The sequence below is a fragment of the Hylobates moloch genome, unplaced genomic scaffold (genome assembly GCF_009828535.3).
Source record: "Hylobates moloch isolate HMO894 unplaced genomic scaffold, HMol_V3 SCAFFOLD_8, whole genome shotgun sequence".
Taxonomy (NCBI): Eukaryota; Metazoa; Chordata; class Mammalia; order Primates; family Hylobatidae; genus Hylobates; species Hylobates moloch.
Window position 1 is genome coordinate 28,097,946 of NW_026652283.1, and position 18,483 is coordinate 28,116,428.

Below are 18,483 nucleotides of genomic sequence, written 5' to 3' on the forward strand. Positions count from 1 at the left end.
AGTCTTACGATTTCTGTGGACCTGAATTGAAAGAGTTCTTCTGGGCAGAATCTGTATACACTTCTGTCAGTCATGTTGTGCACTATCAACTTCACAGTGCCAAATTTTCTGCTCGACATGTTTTGGCCTATACTTGAGGTGTGAATTTAGATGGTAGATCTGCACAAGTATTAACCTGTGGTTCAAATTCTCAAATAATTTTTTACCTCTCCCTACATCTACTGCCAAGGTTGAGGCATGTAACCTTCCGTGTGGGTGGGTTTACACCTTGTTTAGCCTTACACTGAAGATAGTCTTTGGTGACTCAGCCTTATATGAACCTATCTTAGGAATTTTGTTTTCTCCTATTGAAGCTGTATTTCACAATGAATTTTTTTGTCTTGAGTTACTGAAATATAGTACAAATAGATGCTAATACTAATTGGGTTTTATTGCTACTGAAAGTCTTCTTAATCTCTGGTTGACTCCTTACTTTAGTCCCTATAAACGATTTATGTCTTAAATATTTTATCTCTACTTCATCTTCTAAAGTTGAAGCAATTAAAATCTCATGTGATAACTAAGACATCCAGTGTAAATTCCTTCAACTTTCCTATAGATTACCTTCTTTGTTGCTTTCCCAGAAAAGGAATTATTCTGCCCTTTTTTCAATGCCAAACCTTCTTTATTTGTTGTGTTCTCAGAAAGCTTACTTCACATTTCTGTGTTTCCTATGACTGTTGACTCTCACTCTCTCTGTCCGTAAGCACAGTTGAGTCTACTTTATCAAAACAAAGTGCCTCTCTTGACCCTACTGTCTAAAAGCCACCACCCCAGTGTTTCCATCTCAGACAATAGTTCTATTCTTCCAATAGCTCAGGTTAAAAACTCTTAGGTTACTCATATGGGGATCTCATTCTCCCTCAAAACCCAAACTGTCAACTCATCAGCAAATCCTATGGCCCTACCACTCTTCACCACCTCTACAAATGTGGTCAAAGCTAGATTTTTACCTGGATGACTGCATCATCTTTTACCTGGATTATTGCAGTAGTTGGTCTCCCAGCTTGTGATCTTGCCTGCCTACAGTCTATCTGCAACCCAGTAATAAAAGTGATCTTTCTAAAATGGGTCAGATCATGATCTTCCTCTGTTCAAAATCCTCCAATGGCTCTCTGGCTCCCTCACAGTAAAATCCAAAGTTCTTTGCATGCCCCGTAAGTCCTAAAGAATTTGGCCACATTGCCCCTCTCCAGTCACTCAACTCTGGCTCTCTGGTCAATTTGCTATTCCCCAAATATACCAAATGTATTCTTGTCTCACACCTACCATTCCTTCTGCCTGGAATATTCCTTTCCAAAATGATCATATAATTCCCTCCCTTGCTTTATCCAAGTCTTTGTTTCAAGTATCATCTTTATAATGTGGTCTTCCCTAACCACCCTCTCTGATATTGTATACTTTCATTCTCCATCCCCCTTTCTTGCCTTATTTTTTGGTATAGCATTTACTACCTTCTACTACTACATGTAACCTTTAAAAATTATCCCATTTCCACCTTCTAACTTGCCCCACAGAGGGAAACATTTTTGTGTGTTTCATTCACTGCTGTATCTCTAGCACCTAAGACAGTGTCTTACACATCCTAAGGGTTCAATAAAAATTCGTTGATAATTTGGGATACTAAATTTTCAACAGTCACTTAACCCACTATGAATGTGGCTTCTGATCCTACAGTTCTGCTCAGTTCAAGAAGTTTGAGTTTCCATATGCGATGGCATTTGATCTGATTTTTACTTCTAAAATAACCCTTCTTCTCTTGAAACTTTTTCTTGCAGAGATCTCTGAAATGCTTAATTGTCTAAGTTGGGTCACTGTATTTGAGGGTAAGCAGGCTGCCATCTGCATATCTCTTACCCAATATATAAATACTTTGCTCAAATATCCACTTATCAAGAGCGTTGATTACTTCCTGAAGCAGGCTAGTTAATTTCAGAAATCACTCAAATAAGAAATGACTTAATATTGAATTGAACTCTGCCTTCTAACTTCAACCCGGTGGTCTTAGTTTTCAGCTCTGCAATTATTGAAAACAAGTCTAACTCTGCTTCTTTAGTAGCCTCTAAGATAAATCAAGACACTTCCCTCCTCTTCAGTCTTCTTTGGATCAAAAAATATTATGGTTCCTATAACCATACCTCTCAAAACACTGTTCTGAATTTTTCCCATCTTGGTCATTTTCCTTCAGACAAATTCTGGCTTATCAATCTCCCTGTCTAAAGACTGTACCCTAGAGGCCCTAGAGGTCCCTGAGACTCTAATAAAGGAGTTTCTTAAAATCTTGTTCTAAATATCATTCTAATAGCTTAAGCAAAGGTGGCAAAAGCTTTATTAGCATTCTATCATCACAAGTTTGCCTGAGACAAAGTCAGTTTAGACCATTAAGCCTTTTAAATTATGAGCTGAAATTAAGCCACATCTTTTCTATCTGTACTTGAAATAAATATTTATATTCATTTTACATTAGTTTTGAAAGTTATAATCTTTCCATCATTTTAGTTTTAGCATACCCATTGGCTGTAGCATAAGGTCTAATCTCTCTGCATGGAACTCAAGGTCCTCTGCAGTTAAGTCCCGATCATCCTTTCTATCCTCATCATCCACTGCTACCCCAGTTCCCATTCACATTGTTGTCCAGTCACAGTGGGATACTCAAAACCCAAAAAACCCTAATCTTTCCCACCTCCTTGACATTGCTTATACCTAATTCCCTTGGGCTAGAATGACCTCTTCCTGCCTCTCCATCTGTTGAAATCTTCAGTATTATACCAAAGACCTCATGAGCTATAAAATCGTAACTATCCTTCAACGCCTGATTTCAATGCCATCTTTTCCACTATAACACACTTACATCTCTCCCCACACTTCTAACCACTCTGCACACACCTTAAAAACCACACCAAAGAGAATTGGTCTCTATCTTTTACAGTGTGCACTTTCTTGGATGGTGTGGATTATAAAGCTTATTTCCTCTTGTAGTATAGTTGTTTCTGTCTAGCTCTTTCCACCAGATTATAAACGTGTAGAACTGCCATCTTTGTAGTACACTATTCAATTCTCAGTACAATTTTAAAAATGAATTTAGATCACTTAAGAAAATGAGATACTTGCAGAAAGATTTTCTAAAGCTTAAAGATATTTTTAGCTATATTTAGATATCTTTTAGAGGACAGGGTATGTAGAAAATTCGTAAAAAGATGCTAAAGCTTATAAGACATGAACTATTTTCCATCTTCTAGGTGATGCTAAGCAAAATATCACCATGATTATAGAAATAAATGTGACAGAATTAATCACTGAATCCCATAGCAATCCCATTGCCAGACGCTGTTAGTATTACGTATTTGAATACATCAATTCAAGTAAACTTTAGTTGAATAACTATTCAGGTTGATGATTTACTTTAATGAGTAAATATTCACCAACCAAAAAATATCAGATGAAATAGATACTTTTATATTTGAACTGGAGATACTAGATAAAAATGCCAAAATAAGCCAAGTTGTGGTGGCATGCACCTGTAATCCCTACTACTTAGTAGGCCGGGGTGGGAAGATCCCTTAAGCCCAAGAGTTCGAGCCCAGCCTGGGCAATGTAGGGAGACTCTGTCTCAAAAAAAAAAAAAAAAAAAAAATTATCAAAGTAGAGTGTTTTAAACTGCCCCATTTTGTGGGAGGAAAAGCCCCAGGAATCATTCCTATGTAGGATACCTACCAATTATGAGAATAGTAGTCTCCTTTGGAATGGGGGTGACGAATCTTCCCACTTTCTCCAAATAACACTGTCCCCTGAGGTTTACAATCTTCAAAAACATGGGAAACAAGCCGATCATTTGCCTCAGCCATAGACAACATTTCAAAACGATAACGGAGGCCAGCCTGAAGCTGTACAATTTATATTATTCATTTCATTGATATTTATGGGAACGCAAATATTTTTAGAGGCTATGATTTAGATATTGTATTTGCAAACAGACTTTAAAAACATTTCTGAATTCACCATAATTTGAATCAAAATTAAAACTCTTTAAAACATTTCTTCAGATTTAACATTTATCCAACTTTCCCATCTCTTTCTAGGCTCTCTTGTATAAGGTTAAATACCTCTGTATAAAGATGCTAAAGTACAATTTAAGAAGCTGAGGCAGTTGCATCACTTGAGGTCAGGAGTTTGAGACCAGCCTGGCCAACATGGTGAAATCCTGTCTCTACTAAAAATACAAAAATTGCCGGGCACCGTGGCTCACTCCTGTAATCCCAGCACTTTGGGAGGCCGAGGCAGGCAGATTATGAGGTCAGGAGATCGAGACCACCCTGGCTAACACAGTGAAAACCCGTGTCTACTAAAAGTGCAAAAAATTAGCCGGGTGTGGTGGCGCGTGCCTGTAGTCCCAGTTACTCTGGAGGCTGAGGCAGGAGAATGGCGTTAACCCAGGAGGTGGAGGTTGCAGTGAGCCGAGATCGTGCCACTGCACTCCAGCCTGGGAGACACAGCATGAGACTCTGTCTCAAAAAAAAAAAAAAAAAAAAAATTAGCTGGGCATAGTGGGGGGTGCTGTGGTCCTAGCTACTTGGGAGGCTGAGGCAGGAGAATCGCTTGAACCCAGGAGGCAGAGGTTACAATGAGCAGAGACTGCTTGCCACTGCACTCCAGCCTGGGCGACACAGTAAGACTCCATCTCAAAATAAATAAAATAAAATAAATAAATAAATAAATAAATAAATAAATAAATGGATACAGCTTTTAGCAATGGCATGGAAAGTCTCCCTCATTCACTCAAAAGTTTTAGATGCCAGGGTCAGGTTTTAAATGTTGGAGCCTATGTATGAATATGAGCAGGGCATTTAAAGTTTACATTTGAAAATTTAAATAAAACTTAGATTGTGAATATGGTACAATCCTCCTGTTTGCTTTCCTTTGATGACTTTTTTCAAGTCAGCTTCCTTCTCTAATTAGAACCACACATACCCTCTCCTCTCTGGCTTCCGTTCACTTCTTGGACAGAACTCAGGGCCTTTGTTATATACCTTGGGCCCACTTTTGAGAGGGGTTGGCCCCGATCCAAACCTGTAGAAGGTATAAGGAGTTAGTGCCTTTCCCAATAATAATCATTTAAATAAAACATTTTTAACAATGTGGCGTTAAAAGAATATTAAGAATTATAACTTCTACCAAAATCAATGCAGAGGGAATCTTTTCTCAGATCAGTGACCCACCATGTCTTTTAAAAAAGGCTAAAGGTCTATGTGGAAGCAGAAATTGATTTGATTTGATGGTTAGTGTGGTTTTAAAAATAAGATGTGAAATATTCAATTCTCTGATTTTTAAGAGTTAAGAAAACTCAATTTAACCCTATTTCCAAAGCATAGCCAGTTCTGGAAAGAGATAGGGGAATATGAACTAGAAAAAATAGGCAAATAGAAGATGGGAAGCTTAGAAGATTATCCTAAGGAAGCATTATTTAAATAAATCACTTATCACATTCTGATGTTCATTTCACTGGAATTAACCATTAATGTCTGATTTCATTGCTCTTGGAAAATCTCATTGTTACCATTTATCTTTGTTCAGGGCTTTTAAACCTTGTCAACTTGCCCTTCCAGGTGATCAAAATGGAACACAATTGCTACCAGAAGAGAACTGCTCCCCTGCAGCAGAGCAGTGAGGAGGCCTTTTACATCTAAGACCAAAGGAAAGTCTGTGGCAGTCTGAGGAAGTGCCGGCCTGTGGTAGGATCCACAACACCACTCTAAAAGCCCTTAGTCAGGTGGCTGCCCTTGGACTGCCATGAGAAAGGGATGGAGGATGGAGAGAGTGCTATGTTCTGGGGCTCTGGGTCTTGTCATTTTAAAAAATGTTTGGTTTCTACATTCAACTGCTTGTTCCTGAAAGCTGTGTTCTCTCAGGCCTCTTTCATTCTGCAGACAACAGGTTTGGTATCTCCAGGCCCACATTTTCCTAATCTAGATTTTAGTGTCACACAGCCAAATTAACTCTGGAGGGCCTCCCTCATTTTTTCACTGTTGCCAAGTAAGTTAACAAGGTTGAACGGGCAAAGTGGGAGATGAGTGATTTATTTTTAGTAGTATTAAGTAGTACAGAGAAAAATCATGTCAACTGAAAAAATGAAGAAAGAATCCCCTGATGAGTCTATTCTCAAGGTCTGTTAATAAAATCTCGTAAATGCAAAAAGGCATCTCATGAAAATTTTATACAGGGATTTGGTTTGTTCAAGTTATATTGACAGATTTCTGTAGTCAGGGTTTCAGAGACACAAGTATCTACATTGGACTAAGAATTTAAAACCAGCCTCATTCTTGCTTTGTTCTAAAGCTTAGTTCTGATAATATCGCAACATAGCAGAGTAACTACCCTTGAGTTAGGATGAGATGAGGAAGAAAGAATTCACCTACCTGTGAACAGGTTTTGAGTGATAAAAGCCATCAACTCAGACACTTTGGAGAAAATGCCAAGTGATGCCTTCATATGGTTGTTTCTTACAGAAGATGAACCTCCAGCACAACCAGCTACCCAGGAAGTTATCCCAGCAAGAATCCAGATTCCACCACCTCTTCTACAAACCAGTGGTCCTCCAGAGTCCCCCTTTCATGGTACAAAAAAAGAGAAAATTTGAAAATAGCCACAGTGTAAAATATTTCATCATTTCTGTAAACATCAGCACTCATCACAAAGTGAAAAGAGGTAGAGGCAAAGAAGTTCACTAGTCATCGTCCATCAGCTTTTTGTTTATCCATTTTCTGTGTCCTTATCATTAGTTTCAAGGCAAAATCTTTTCATGAAGATAAAATCTCTTTATACTTATTGGCTGCAATCTTGTCAGGTTAACAATTTCTCTTCCTCCTCTTTTTTTTTTTTTTTAACTACCATGTACATTCTAAAAATCGTTGGAATGGAGGTAGTTATAAATAGATGATTCTACTATAGCTTGTCACCTGGAATTGCTAGGAAAGACTAGGTCATCTTCCAGTCCTATAGAGCATCAGTGAATAGATTCCTCAAGATAGTTCAAGGCCTCAAAGCTTTAAAAACAGAAAGCCTGGGCAGGGCACATGGTTCATGCCTGTAATCCCAGCACTTTGGGAGGCGGGGCTGGTGTATCACCTGAGGTCATGAATTCAAGACCAGCCTGACCAACATGGTGAAACGCTGTCTCTACTAAAAATACAAAAAAAATTAGCTGGGTGTGGTGGTGGGTGCCTATAATCTCAACTACTCAGGAGGCTGAGGCAGGAGAATCGCTTGAACGTGGGAGGCAGAGGTTGCCATGAGCCAAGATTGCGTCACTGCACACTCCAGTCTGGGCAAGAGAGTGAGACTCCATCTCAAAAACAAAAACAAAAAACAAAAACAAAAAAAAAAAAAAAAGGAAAGGACCACTTTGGCTCTTATGCTACAGAATAAAGAACCCAAGATTTTAGGATTGCATCTTCAATAACATTCCAGAATCTATGCTGCTTTAAGACTATGTTTCAGACAACATTGTGTCAGATTAAACTCTTCTCAAAAGGTGTAGAGGGCTTCATCCAAAAAAGGATTGCCTGTAATTAATGCAGATAGGAAAAAGCACCTTTAGCCTATCTGTTTTCCAATTTAGAAAGCGGTATAAGTGTAAATTTCAACCTCCTCCCTCCCAAACTCCTGTCATCGCCTCGAAGAAAAACTGAAAAATCCTTCCAACAGATAATTTCAGAGAGCTTCCCTCAACATTTTCAAGCTGCTTTTTGGCAAAGAATAATGACTCCTTACTGCTCCACCTTAAAAGAGAAGATAATTTACTTGGAAGACCTGTCTAAAACTTAAAACTCATGTGTTTCACAAATTGGTCTCCTTGTCCCCTCTAAATATCTTGTGAAGATTGGTATTCATTGTGAAGTTGTGTCAGTGTTGGGAGATTGTGGTCATTCCCAATATCTCTTACACAACAGTGACTAAAGCTATGTATCTTCAGTCAAACTTTGTGCAAATATATTCTGTACCAAAGGAAAAAAAATCCACATGCTTAACAATATGTGAAGTGAAGAATTCATAGCTAGACCTAATAAGATTGTGAAAGTGGTCATCTTGCTTGATTCCATTAGGTTGCACGTGTTGAAACTAACCCCTTTTGCCAACCCACCAAAATAAAAGAAGTGTAGGGGTAGGAATGGACGTGGAGACAGGAAATAATTCTTTCTGCTCAGGTCAAGCACACTTCTTCAGTAGAAATCAGATGAAAAGATGAAAGGAAAAAGAATTTTGACACAGTAACAGAAGAAACATGAGCTTCTTTTGGGGAAAGGCAGAATCTACTTTCACCCACATGTTACTGAACAGCTAGGCTGGTTTACACTTTTGTACCTGGCAGGTGTCCATTCCCCCATCAGGGAAGCCGGCACACAGCATGGTCCTGCCCAGGGGAGGGAGGTTCATGCTCTTGAGCACAGTATTACACGTTCTGTCATCCATAATGGGAAGTTCCATTTCTTGTAGGACGTTTGAATATTCTGATGCTGTAGAGAGAGGACAGATAAGTTAGTACACAACATCCTAATGGAAACAAATTAATGAGAAGTCTACAAGTTTGGAACTATTTCAAACAGATTTTTAACCACATGTAGAAGTAATTGTTTTTAGGTGAGAATCATATTCACTTCTAAAAATCAGATATGTGGCAGAGGACATTTTTAAAAAGTTCAGCAGATTTTTAAGGTAACATAGGCAATTGTACAATTGTGGCTACTCTAAACAAATGCTTAAATGTTTCCCCAAGAGAGGAAAACTTTGGTCAATATAGCAATGTTTTATAAAAATGATTTATTTTATTTTATTACTATTATACTTTAAGTTTTAGGGTACATGTGCACAATGTGCACGTTTGTTACATATGTATCCATGTGCCATGTTGGTGTGCTGCACTCATTAACTCGTCATTTAGCATTAGGTATATCTCCTAATGCTATCCCTCCCCACTACCCCCACCCCACAACAGTCCCCGGAGTGTGATGTTCCCCTTCCTGTGTCCATGAGTTCTCATTCTTCAATTCCCACCTACGAGTGAGAACATGCGGTGTTTGGTTTTTTGTCCTTGCGATAGTTTGCTGAGAATGATGGTTTCCAGTTTCATCCATATCCCTACAAAGGACATGAACTCATCATTTGTTATGGCTGCATAGTATTGCATGGTGTATATGTGCCACATTTTCTTAATACAGTCTATCGTTGTTGGACATTTGGCTTGGTTCCAAGTCTTTGCTATTGTGAATAGTGCCACAATAAACATACGTGTGCATGTGTCTTTATAGCAGCATGATTTATAATCCTTTGGGTATATACACAGTAATGGGATGGCTGGCTGGGTCAAATGATATTTCTAGTTCTAGATCCCTGAGGAATCGCCACACTGACTTCCACAATGGTTGAACTAGTTTACAGTCCCACCAACAGTGTAAAAGTGTTCCTATTTCTCCACATCTTCTCCAGCACCTGTTGTTTCCTGACTTTTTAATGATGGCCATTCTCACTGGTGTGAGATGGTATCTCATTGTGGTTTTGATTTGCATTTCTCTGATGACCAGTGATGATGAGCATTTTTCATGTGTTTTTTTGGTTGCATAAATGTCTTCTTTTGAGAAGTGTCTGTTCATACCCTTTGCCCACTTGTTGATGAGGTTGTTTTTTTCTTGAAAATTTGTTTGAGTTCATTGTAAATTCTGGATATTAGCCCTTTGTCAGATGAGTAGGTTGAAAAAATTTTCTCCCATTCTGTAGGTTGCCTGTTCACTCTGATGATAGTTTCTTTTGCTGTGCAGAAGCTCTTTAGTTTAATTAGATCCCATTTGTCAATTTTGCCATTGCTTTTGGTGTTTTAGACATGAAGTCCTTGCCCATGCCTATGTCCTGAATGGTATTGCCTAGGTTTTCTTCTAGGGTTTTTATGGTTTTAGGTCCAACATGTAAGTCTTTAATCCATCTTGAATTAATTTTTCTATGAGGTGTAAGGAAGGGATCCAGTTTCAGCTTTCTACATATGGCTAGCCAGTTTTCCCAGCACCATTTATTAAGTAGGGAATCCTTTCCCCGTTGCTTTTGTCAGGTTTGTCAAAGATCAGATAGTTGTAGATATGCGGCATTATTTCTGAGGGCTCTGTTCTGTTCCATTGGTCTACATGTCTGTTTTGGTACCAGTACCATGCTGTTTTGGTTACGGTGGCCTTGCAGTATAGTTTGAAGTCAGGTAGTGTGATGCCTCCAGCTTTGTTCTTTTGGCTTAGGATTGACTTGGCGATGCGGGCTCTTTTTTGGTTCCATATGAACATTAAAGTAGTTTTTTCCAATTCTGTGAAGAAAGTCATTGGTAGCTTGATGGGGATGGCACTGAATCTATAAATTACCTTGGGCAGTATGGCCATTTTCACGATATTGATTCTTCCTACCCATGAGCATGGAATGCTCTTCCATTTGTTTGTATCCTCTTTTATTTCATTGAGCAGTGGTTTGTAGTTCTCCTTGAAGAGGTCCTTCACATCCCTTGTAAGTTGGATTCCTAGGTATTTTATTCTCTTTGAAGCAATTGTGAATGGGAGTTCACTCATGATTTGGCTCTCTGTTTGTCTGTTATTGGTGTATAAGAATGCTTGTGATTTTTGTACATTGATTTTGTATCCTGAGACTTCGCTGAAGTTGCTTATCAGCTTAAGGAGATTTTGGGCTGAGATGATTGGGTTTTCTAGATATACAATCATGTGATCTGCAAACAGGGACAATTTGACTTCCTCTTTTCCTAATTGAATACCCTTTATTTCCTTCTCCTGCCTGATTGCCCTGGCCAGAACTTCTAACACTATGTTGAATAGGAGTGGTGACAGCTGGCATCCCTGTCTTGTGCCACTTTTCAAAGGGAATGCTTCCAGTTTTTGCCCATTCACTGTGATACTGGCTGTGGGTTTGTCATAGATAGCTGTTATTATTTTGAGATACGTCCCATCAATACCTAATTTATTGAGAGTTTTTAGCATGGAGGGTTGTTGAATAAAAGCTAACAGAAGGCAAGAAATAACTAACATCAGAGCAGAACTGAAGGAAACAGAGACACAAAAAACTCTTCAAAAAATTAATGAATCTAGGAGCTGGTTTTTTGAAAAGATCAACAAAATTGATAGACCGCTAGCAAGACTAATAAAGAAGAAAAGAGAAAACAATCAGACGCAATAAAAAATGATAAACGGGATATCACCACTGATCCCACAGAAATACAAACTACCATCAGAGAATACTATAAACACCTCTATGCAAATAAACCAGAAAATCTAGAAGAGATGGATAAATTCCTCAACACATATACCCTCCCAAGACTAAACCAGTAAGAAATTGAATCTCTGAATAGACCAAAAACAAGCTCTGAAATTGAGGCAATAATCAATAGCTTACCAACCAAAAAAAGTCCAGGACCAGATGGATTCACAGCCGAATTCTACCAGAGGTACAAAGAGGAGCTGGTACCATTCCTTCTGAAACTATTCCAATCAATAGAAAAAGAGGGAATCCTCCCTAACTCATTTTATGAGGCCAGCATCATCCTGATACCAAAGCCACACAAAGACACAACCAAAAAAGAGAATTTTAGACCAGTATCCTTGATGAGCATTGATGCAAAAGTCCTCAATAAACTACTGGCAAACCGAATCCGGCAGCACATCAAAAAGCTTATCCACCATGATCAAGTGGGCTTCATCCCTGGGATGCAAGGCTGGTTCAACATATGCAAATCAATAAATGTAATCCAGCATATAAACAGAACCAAAGACAAAAACCACATGATTATCTCAATAGATGCAGAAAAGGCCTTTGACAAAATGATTTTTTTTGAGACAAGGTGTCCCTCTGTCACTCAGGCTGGAGTGCAATGGTACAATCAAGGCTCACTGTAGCCTCAACCTCCTGGGAGCAAGTGATTCTCCAACCTCAGTTTCCCAAGTAGCTGGGACTACAGGCATGCCACCGTGATTTCCTAATTTTTTAATTTTTTTTTTTTTTTTTTTGTGGCGACAAGGTCTTCCTATGTTATCCAGGCTGGTCTGGAACTGCTGGGCTCCCATCCTCCTGCCTTGGCTTCCCAAAGTGCTAAGATTACAGGCGTGAGTCACTGCGCCCTGCCTAAAATTCTTTATAAAATAAAAAATCAGCCGGGCGCGGTGGCTCACGCTTGTAATCCCAGCACTTTGGGAGGCCGAGGCGGGTGGATCACGAGGTCAGGAGATCGAGACCACGGTGAAACCCCATCTCTACTAAAAATACAAACAATTAGCCGGGCGTGGTGGCGGGCGCCTGTAGTCCCAGCTACTCGGAGAGGCTGAGGCAGGAGAATGGCGTGAACCCGGGAGGCGGAGCTTGCAGTGAGCCGAGATCGCGCCACTGCACTCCAGCCTGGGTGAGAGAGCGAGACTCCGTCTCAAAATAAATAAATAAATAAATAAAAATAAATTAAAGATCACAATGTATTGTTGTCAAGCTTTGAGGTATAGTTGACAAATAAAAATTGTATTTATTCAAGGAGTACAAAGTGATGTTTTAATAATGTATACATTGCAAAATGATTACCATAATCATGCTAATTAACATTACATCACCTCACAGAGTTAACTTTTTTGTAGTGAGAATACTTAACATTTACTCTCTTGGCGAATTTCAAGTATTCAGTATATTAACTATAGTTCCCATGCAGTATATTGGATTTCCAGAACTTACTTGTCACACAGTTCCACATTTACACCCTTTGAACCACATCTTTCCATTTCTCTCACTCTCAAATCTCCGGTAATCACCCTTCTACTTTTTGTTTCTCAGTCTGACTTTTTAAAAAAGTCACAATATTAAAGACAAAGAAGCTTAACTATTGTTGCTATTTCCTGATCACCCTTTTGCCTTATTCCTCCTCATCTATCACAGCTCTATCCAGCTTCCTTTATCTGCCATACCTAACCAAATTGGCAGCAGCAGGAGTGATATGAATAGCCTTTTTAAAAATATGAGCCTTTCAATGCTAAGGACTACCAGAAATCTTTGTTGTGTCAGAAATCAGTGATAAAAAATGATAAATGTACTACTCATGGTCAACAAAATTATTTCTGCTTCCCCTGGACATACAGAGATGTGGAAGAAGTATTAAGTCATTTTGGCGTCTCTTACTTTTGGAAATCTTGCCCCATCCACTGGACAAGCAAAGAATTCCTGGTTCAACTTTATCATCACTGTCAGGAAGACAGATTGGCTGAACAGCACTTCCTAAGAAAACAACAACAAAGGCACGAGAGGTTCATGGATAGATACGTCATGTTGAATATATTTGGAAAAGTGAAATCTCTTGATTTCATGGCTTCTACACTTTCTTCCTAAATGTAATGGTGACATATTTTAAGTTTTGGCCCCTCCATATAAAACTGTTTTGTATTTATAGAAATTTTGAGAAATGCAGAAAAAGTAAAACAAGGAAAAACATAAGGCTAATTGTTCTGCACACCACCATGAGCCCCCTAATCTACTAACATTTTAGACTATGCCTTTGTTTTGAAAGGGTAGTTTTTCATTTGACAGTTATTGAGCACAAATCCAGAGGAATTAGCCAGGCCACTGCCTTTGAGAGATTGAATTGATCTTTAAGATCCTAGAAATTTAACTGGCCATGAGAGGAGCTGTAAAGAACCTGGGAAGTTTAGAAAAAATATAGATAATGGTGGGAAGAGACTGTAATTCAAGAGAAAGTGGCTGAGGACTGATCACAATTGATAGCCAAATCTTTAGAAAAAAGCCCAGTAACTCCAACTATGATACAAAAAATAATTTTATATCTAGACTTTGCTGAAAATGTAGCACACTAAAAACAAAGAATGGATCTCAAAAAAATCTAGAAGGAAAAAAACATATTACCAAAAATGGAATGTTATTGATTTCTCAACAGCAGTAAGCGAATGTTAGAAGACAGTAGAACAAGATGATCAAATGTGGCAAGCACTCTTTTAGATCTCAACGAATGAACAGAAAGAAAAATATCTCTGTCTTGGTAGAACCTACATGAGTGTGTATATTTGTGTTTGTGTGTTGGGTGAGGGGAGAAGAAACAAACAGCAAATATAATACATTGTTCAGTGGTAAATACATGCCATGGAAAAATAATAGGATAAAGGAGATAAGTGGAGATTAGGGAGAATGGCATGGAAGATGTCATTTTAAATATGATGGTCATGGAAAGTCTCATTGAGCAGGTGACATCTGAGCAAAGTCTTGAAGCTGAGGAAAGGAATCATGTAGTTATCTGGGTGGAAGTCATTTGATGAAGAAACAGTCCTTGCTACAGGATCATGCATATATGTTTAGGGGACAGTGGGAGGCCACGATGACTGGAGCAGATTAAGTAAGTTTCATTAAAAAAAAAAACAAATCAGAGTTTAGATATAGGACTAGAAAAGAGGGTATGTCAGATAATAATGACATTGATTTTCATCTAAATGTAATGGAGAACCATTGAAGTGGTTTGAATAGGGTGACATAACCTGATTTACGTATTAAAAAGTATTATTCTGGCCACTGGGTTAAACAAACATTAGGAAGACAGAAGAAGCAGCTTGAGAAAATTTCAGAGACCATTAAAATTAACCCAGGCAAGACATGATGGTAGTATTGCCTGGAACAAGATGGCAAAAGTGTGAAGTGAGTGAGGCAGAAGCAACAGGATTTTCTGACTCATTGGGATGTACAGTGTCCGAGAAAGAAGAATCAAGGATGAATCCAGAGTTTTTTAGATTTAGATGTTTAAATTATTGATCCTGGATAAGGTCACTAAGAGAATGAGCACAACTAGAGAATAAGATGCCCAGGGCTGAGCCTGGGGCACTCCAACAATGTGAAGTCAAGGAGAAGAGGAAGAATCATCATAGAAGACTAAGAAAGGGTACAATAGGGTAGGAGAATAACTAATGGATTCCCGGAATTCAAGTGAAGAAAATATTTCCAAGAACATATGAGCAATTCTGCTAAAAACTCTTACCCAGAAAGATGGGAATTGAGAAGTTACTTTGAATTTAGCAACATAGAGGTCATTAGTGACTGTGACAAGACCAAATTTATGGAACAGTGGAGTGAAAGTCTGATCCACTTAAATGTGGAACAGGCATCTTAACCTAATACATCCAGCTATGAGAATTGAGGAAACGAAATTGACATAACTAGCATAGATGGCTTTTAATAGAGGTTTTCTATAAAGGAAAGAAAAAATGGGGCAATAGTTTCCTCTTATATACACTTCGAGTAATTTTCAGTATTTTGATCGCCTACTGTCTTCTGGCATTCACTTACTGCTGTTGAGAAGTCAATAACATTCCGTTTTTGGTAATGTGTCTTTTTCCTTCTAGATTCTTTTGGGGTCCATTCTTTTAGTGTGCTACGTTTTCAGCACATGTCTAGATATATAATTATTTTTTGTATCATAGTTGGAGTTACTAAGCTTTTTAAGTCTAAAGATTTGGATATCAATTATGATCAATCCTCAGCCACTTTCTCTTAAATTACAGTCTCTCTCCACCAATATCCATACTCTTTCTAAACTTCAAATTGGATGTTTACTATATCTTCTCTGTCTCTTATCCTCACTGTCTTCTCTGGGTAATTATTTTAGGTGATCTAGTTCCATACACCTAATCTAATCTGGTAGATAAATATTCTATTGAGTTTCTAATTCCAATTATATTTTTATATTTTCATGTTTTACTGGCTTATTTTCAAATTTCCCTTCCATCTAACAGTTTCTTGTGGCTCAATCATTTTCAATACACTTTCACTGCTTTAAACTTTAATATACTCATTTTCTATTCTCTATCTTGAAATTTGTAACCTTTGAAGGTCTGATTCTGATTGTTAATGCTTCAGACTATCTTTGATGTCAAATTTCTCTACATGTTTCTGTGCTCGAATTCATTAAAACTTTATGGGAATATATTAAAGCTGGGATTTAAATTTCATTCTCTCAGAGAGAATTTATTTTTGCTTCTGCCAGAGGCTGATTACTCACCTGGAACCACTTTAAAATTTTGCCTTGGAGTTTTTGTGCCACACAGGTGATGTCAATTCCAGCATCAAACCTGAGTGAGGCCTGGCTCATGATTACAGATTCTTCTGAGAACCCTCTGTCCAGAGCCAACGTTGAGACAAGCAAGTGTCCTTATTCCCTCACTTTACGTAGCATAACATGCACAACTCCCTCTCGCTATCTTTCAAAGCATCACCTTTCAGAAAGTTCCAGGTTCTTTATGGCTCCTCTCATGGCCAGGTCAATCTCTAGGATCTTAAAGCTCAGTTTGATCCCTTAAGGGCAGTGGCCTGGCTAACTACTCTGGACTTGTGCTTTGTTATGGGCCACTTAACACTTCCTTTTCTTGCATTTAAAAAAAAGGGGGGAGGCTTTTAGTATTTTACCCAGAATGTTTATATTACCTGTGTTGAGAGAGTGTTGGATATCTTGTTCACAGTAATGACAGAAAGAAGTCTCTGAAAATATTTTCAAATGTTCCGAGCTTTTTGGTTAGAGATGAATATAGGTAGGTAGTTAGAATGTAGCCCAGCCAAGACACAGGAGTCCTTAAAATACCGATTGGCCAAAATATGGACTTAACCTAAGTTGTTCATCATAGGATGAATGAATAAAGAAAGTGTAGTATATATACACAATGGAATATTATTCAGCCATAAAAAGAATGAAATCTTGTCATTTGAAACAACACAGATGAAACTGAACATGGATATTAAGTGAAATAAGCCAAGCACAGAAAAACAAATATCACATATTCTCCCTCATGTGTGAGCTAAAATACTGAATCTCATGAAGATAGAGAGTAAACCTGCGGTTATGAGAGGCAGGGAAGGGTAGGGAGGAGGGGAGGATGAAGTGGGGTTGATTAATGGATACAAATACACACTTAGAAGACCTGATGTTTGACAGATCAGAGAAATAATTCAAGTGTTCCTAGCATATACAAAAAGATAAATATTTAAGGTGATAGGTATCCTAATTACCCTGATTTGATTATATGAATGTATCAAATTATCACATGTGCCCTGAAAATATGTACTTCTAATATGTATCGATGGAAAGAAATGAAAGGGAAAAAATGTTGATTGTTAGATTAAGCATAAATAATTTGTGGCTGGGACATGTAGCCTATACAGTATTTTTTCAATAGGTTATAGACTGAACAAAATTATTTTAAAAAGAAACAAAGCTTAGCTATTCTATTACTAGACAGCCACATAGACATTGAAGTTTACTTGTGCATAATTAACAGTTTTCCTCCATTGCATTTTTAATATTCTAACTCTCCATACTCACCAAACTTGACTTTGTGTTTTAGATACAGCAGTGCAATATCAGGACTCATATATTCACGGCTGTTGTATTCAGGATGGGTAATAATTTTTGTGACAGGAATATTCTGTTCTTGCTTATCCTTCTGAAAGAGGTTGTACTCCCCAGAAGTCACAGTTATATTCTTCAGTTGCTTCCTAAAACCAAAGAAAAATGTTTCATAAGTAGTTGTTTCCCCTACGCAAGTCTTCTTGGTCTGATGTAATTAAATGAAAAGTGATGAATGTATCTTTAAGCATCCCCAAGTCTTTGAAGAAGGTTTTCCTTATTATTGAGTATTACCAATGGTCATATTTTTTTTAATCTAGAAAAGGTCATGGTTTTCAGTCATGTTTCCATTTTTCTGAGTCAAGTATTTAAATATTGCCTCCTTTTCTTCTTTGATATACAAACCATAGTTCACACATGCTATGCCATTTGTAAGAGGATATAAAAGTTGCTTTCTAGAACGTTCCTTCTTTTCTCTTATTAGTACCCTCTTTTAATCTGGTCAAATATTTGTAATTTCTGCAGTTTTTTCCCTCCTAATGATTTTAACCCAGATGATTAAAACTTTGGAGCATCCATTTAACATTTCTTGTTAATGCTTTATTACAATAAGTAAACACCACCTCTACCCAAGCACTAAATCCATAAATTATAGATGATGTCTGGGATTGTTTAATTCAGTAGAACAGGAAGCACTGGGAATCCTGGGACAGACACACATTTCTGGGAATCAGGAAGATCAGTGGGTGGGTGCACCGGGAGGCAAAATTAAGAAAGGGACTGAGAATGAACCTGCTATTTAGGGCAACAAATCTCCCAGTCCCATAGCCAGGAATCAAGGCCTGACAAGTAATGGAAATCCACAACTTACTCATTGAGGTTGTGCAGGCAGTGTGCTGCTGTAACGACGCGATCTTCTTGAATCAAGCTTCCTCCACAGAAGTGGTGCTCATCTGATTTTAGGGAGACCTGCCCAAGAAGAAAGTTACAAATGCAGCTAATATGTCTCCCCACAGATGTATCTCCATCGGAAACACTGGAGATCA

The 18,483-nt window shown here is 38.1% G+C and overlaps 1 protein-coding gene across 1 annotated transcript in view; it reads right to left on the reverse strand.

Annotated features, from left to right (window-relative positions):
• OVCH1 (ovochymase 1) overlaps nucleotides 1-18,483 on the reverse strand; it is a 61,950-nt gene that overhangs the window by 42,127 nt on the left and 1,340 nt on the right. The window contains exons 3-9 of the mRNA XM_058442829.1: nucleotides 18,309-18,406; nucleotides 17,414-17,586; nucleotides 13,225-13,320; nucleotides 8,398-8,549; nucleotides 6,453-6,642; nucleotides 5,008-5,106; nucleotides 3,754-3,841 (exon numbers count right to left, since the gene is read on the reverse strand). Of these exons, the coding sequence (XP_058298812.1) occupies nucleotides 3,754-3,841; nucleotides 5,008-5,106; nucleotides 6,453-6,642; nucleotides 8,398-8,549; nucleotides 13,225-13,320; nucleotides 17,414-17,586; nucleotides 18,309-18,406 (896 nt within the window). The remainder of the gene's footprint in view (nucleotides 1-3,753; nucleotides 3,842-5,007; nucleotides 5,107-6,452; nucleotides 6,643-8,397; nucleotides 8,550-13,224; nucleotides 13,321-17,413; nucleotides 17,587-18,308; nucleotides 18,407-18,483) is intronic.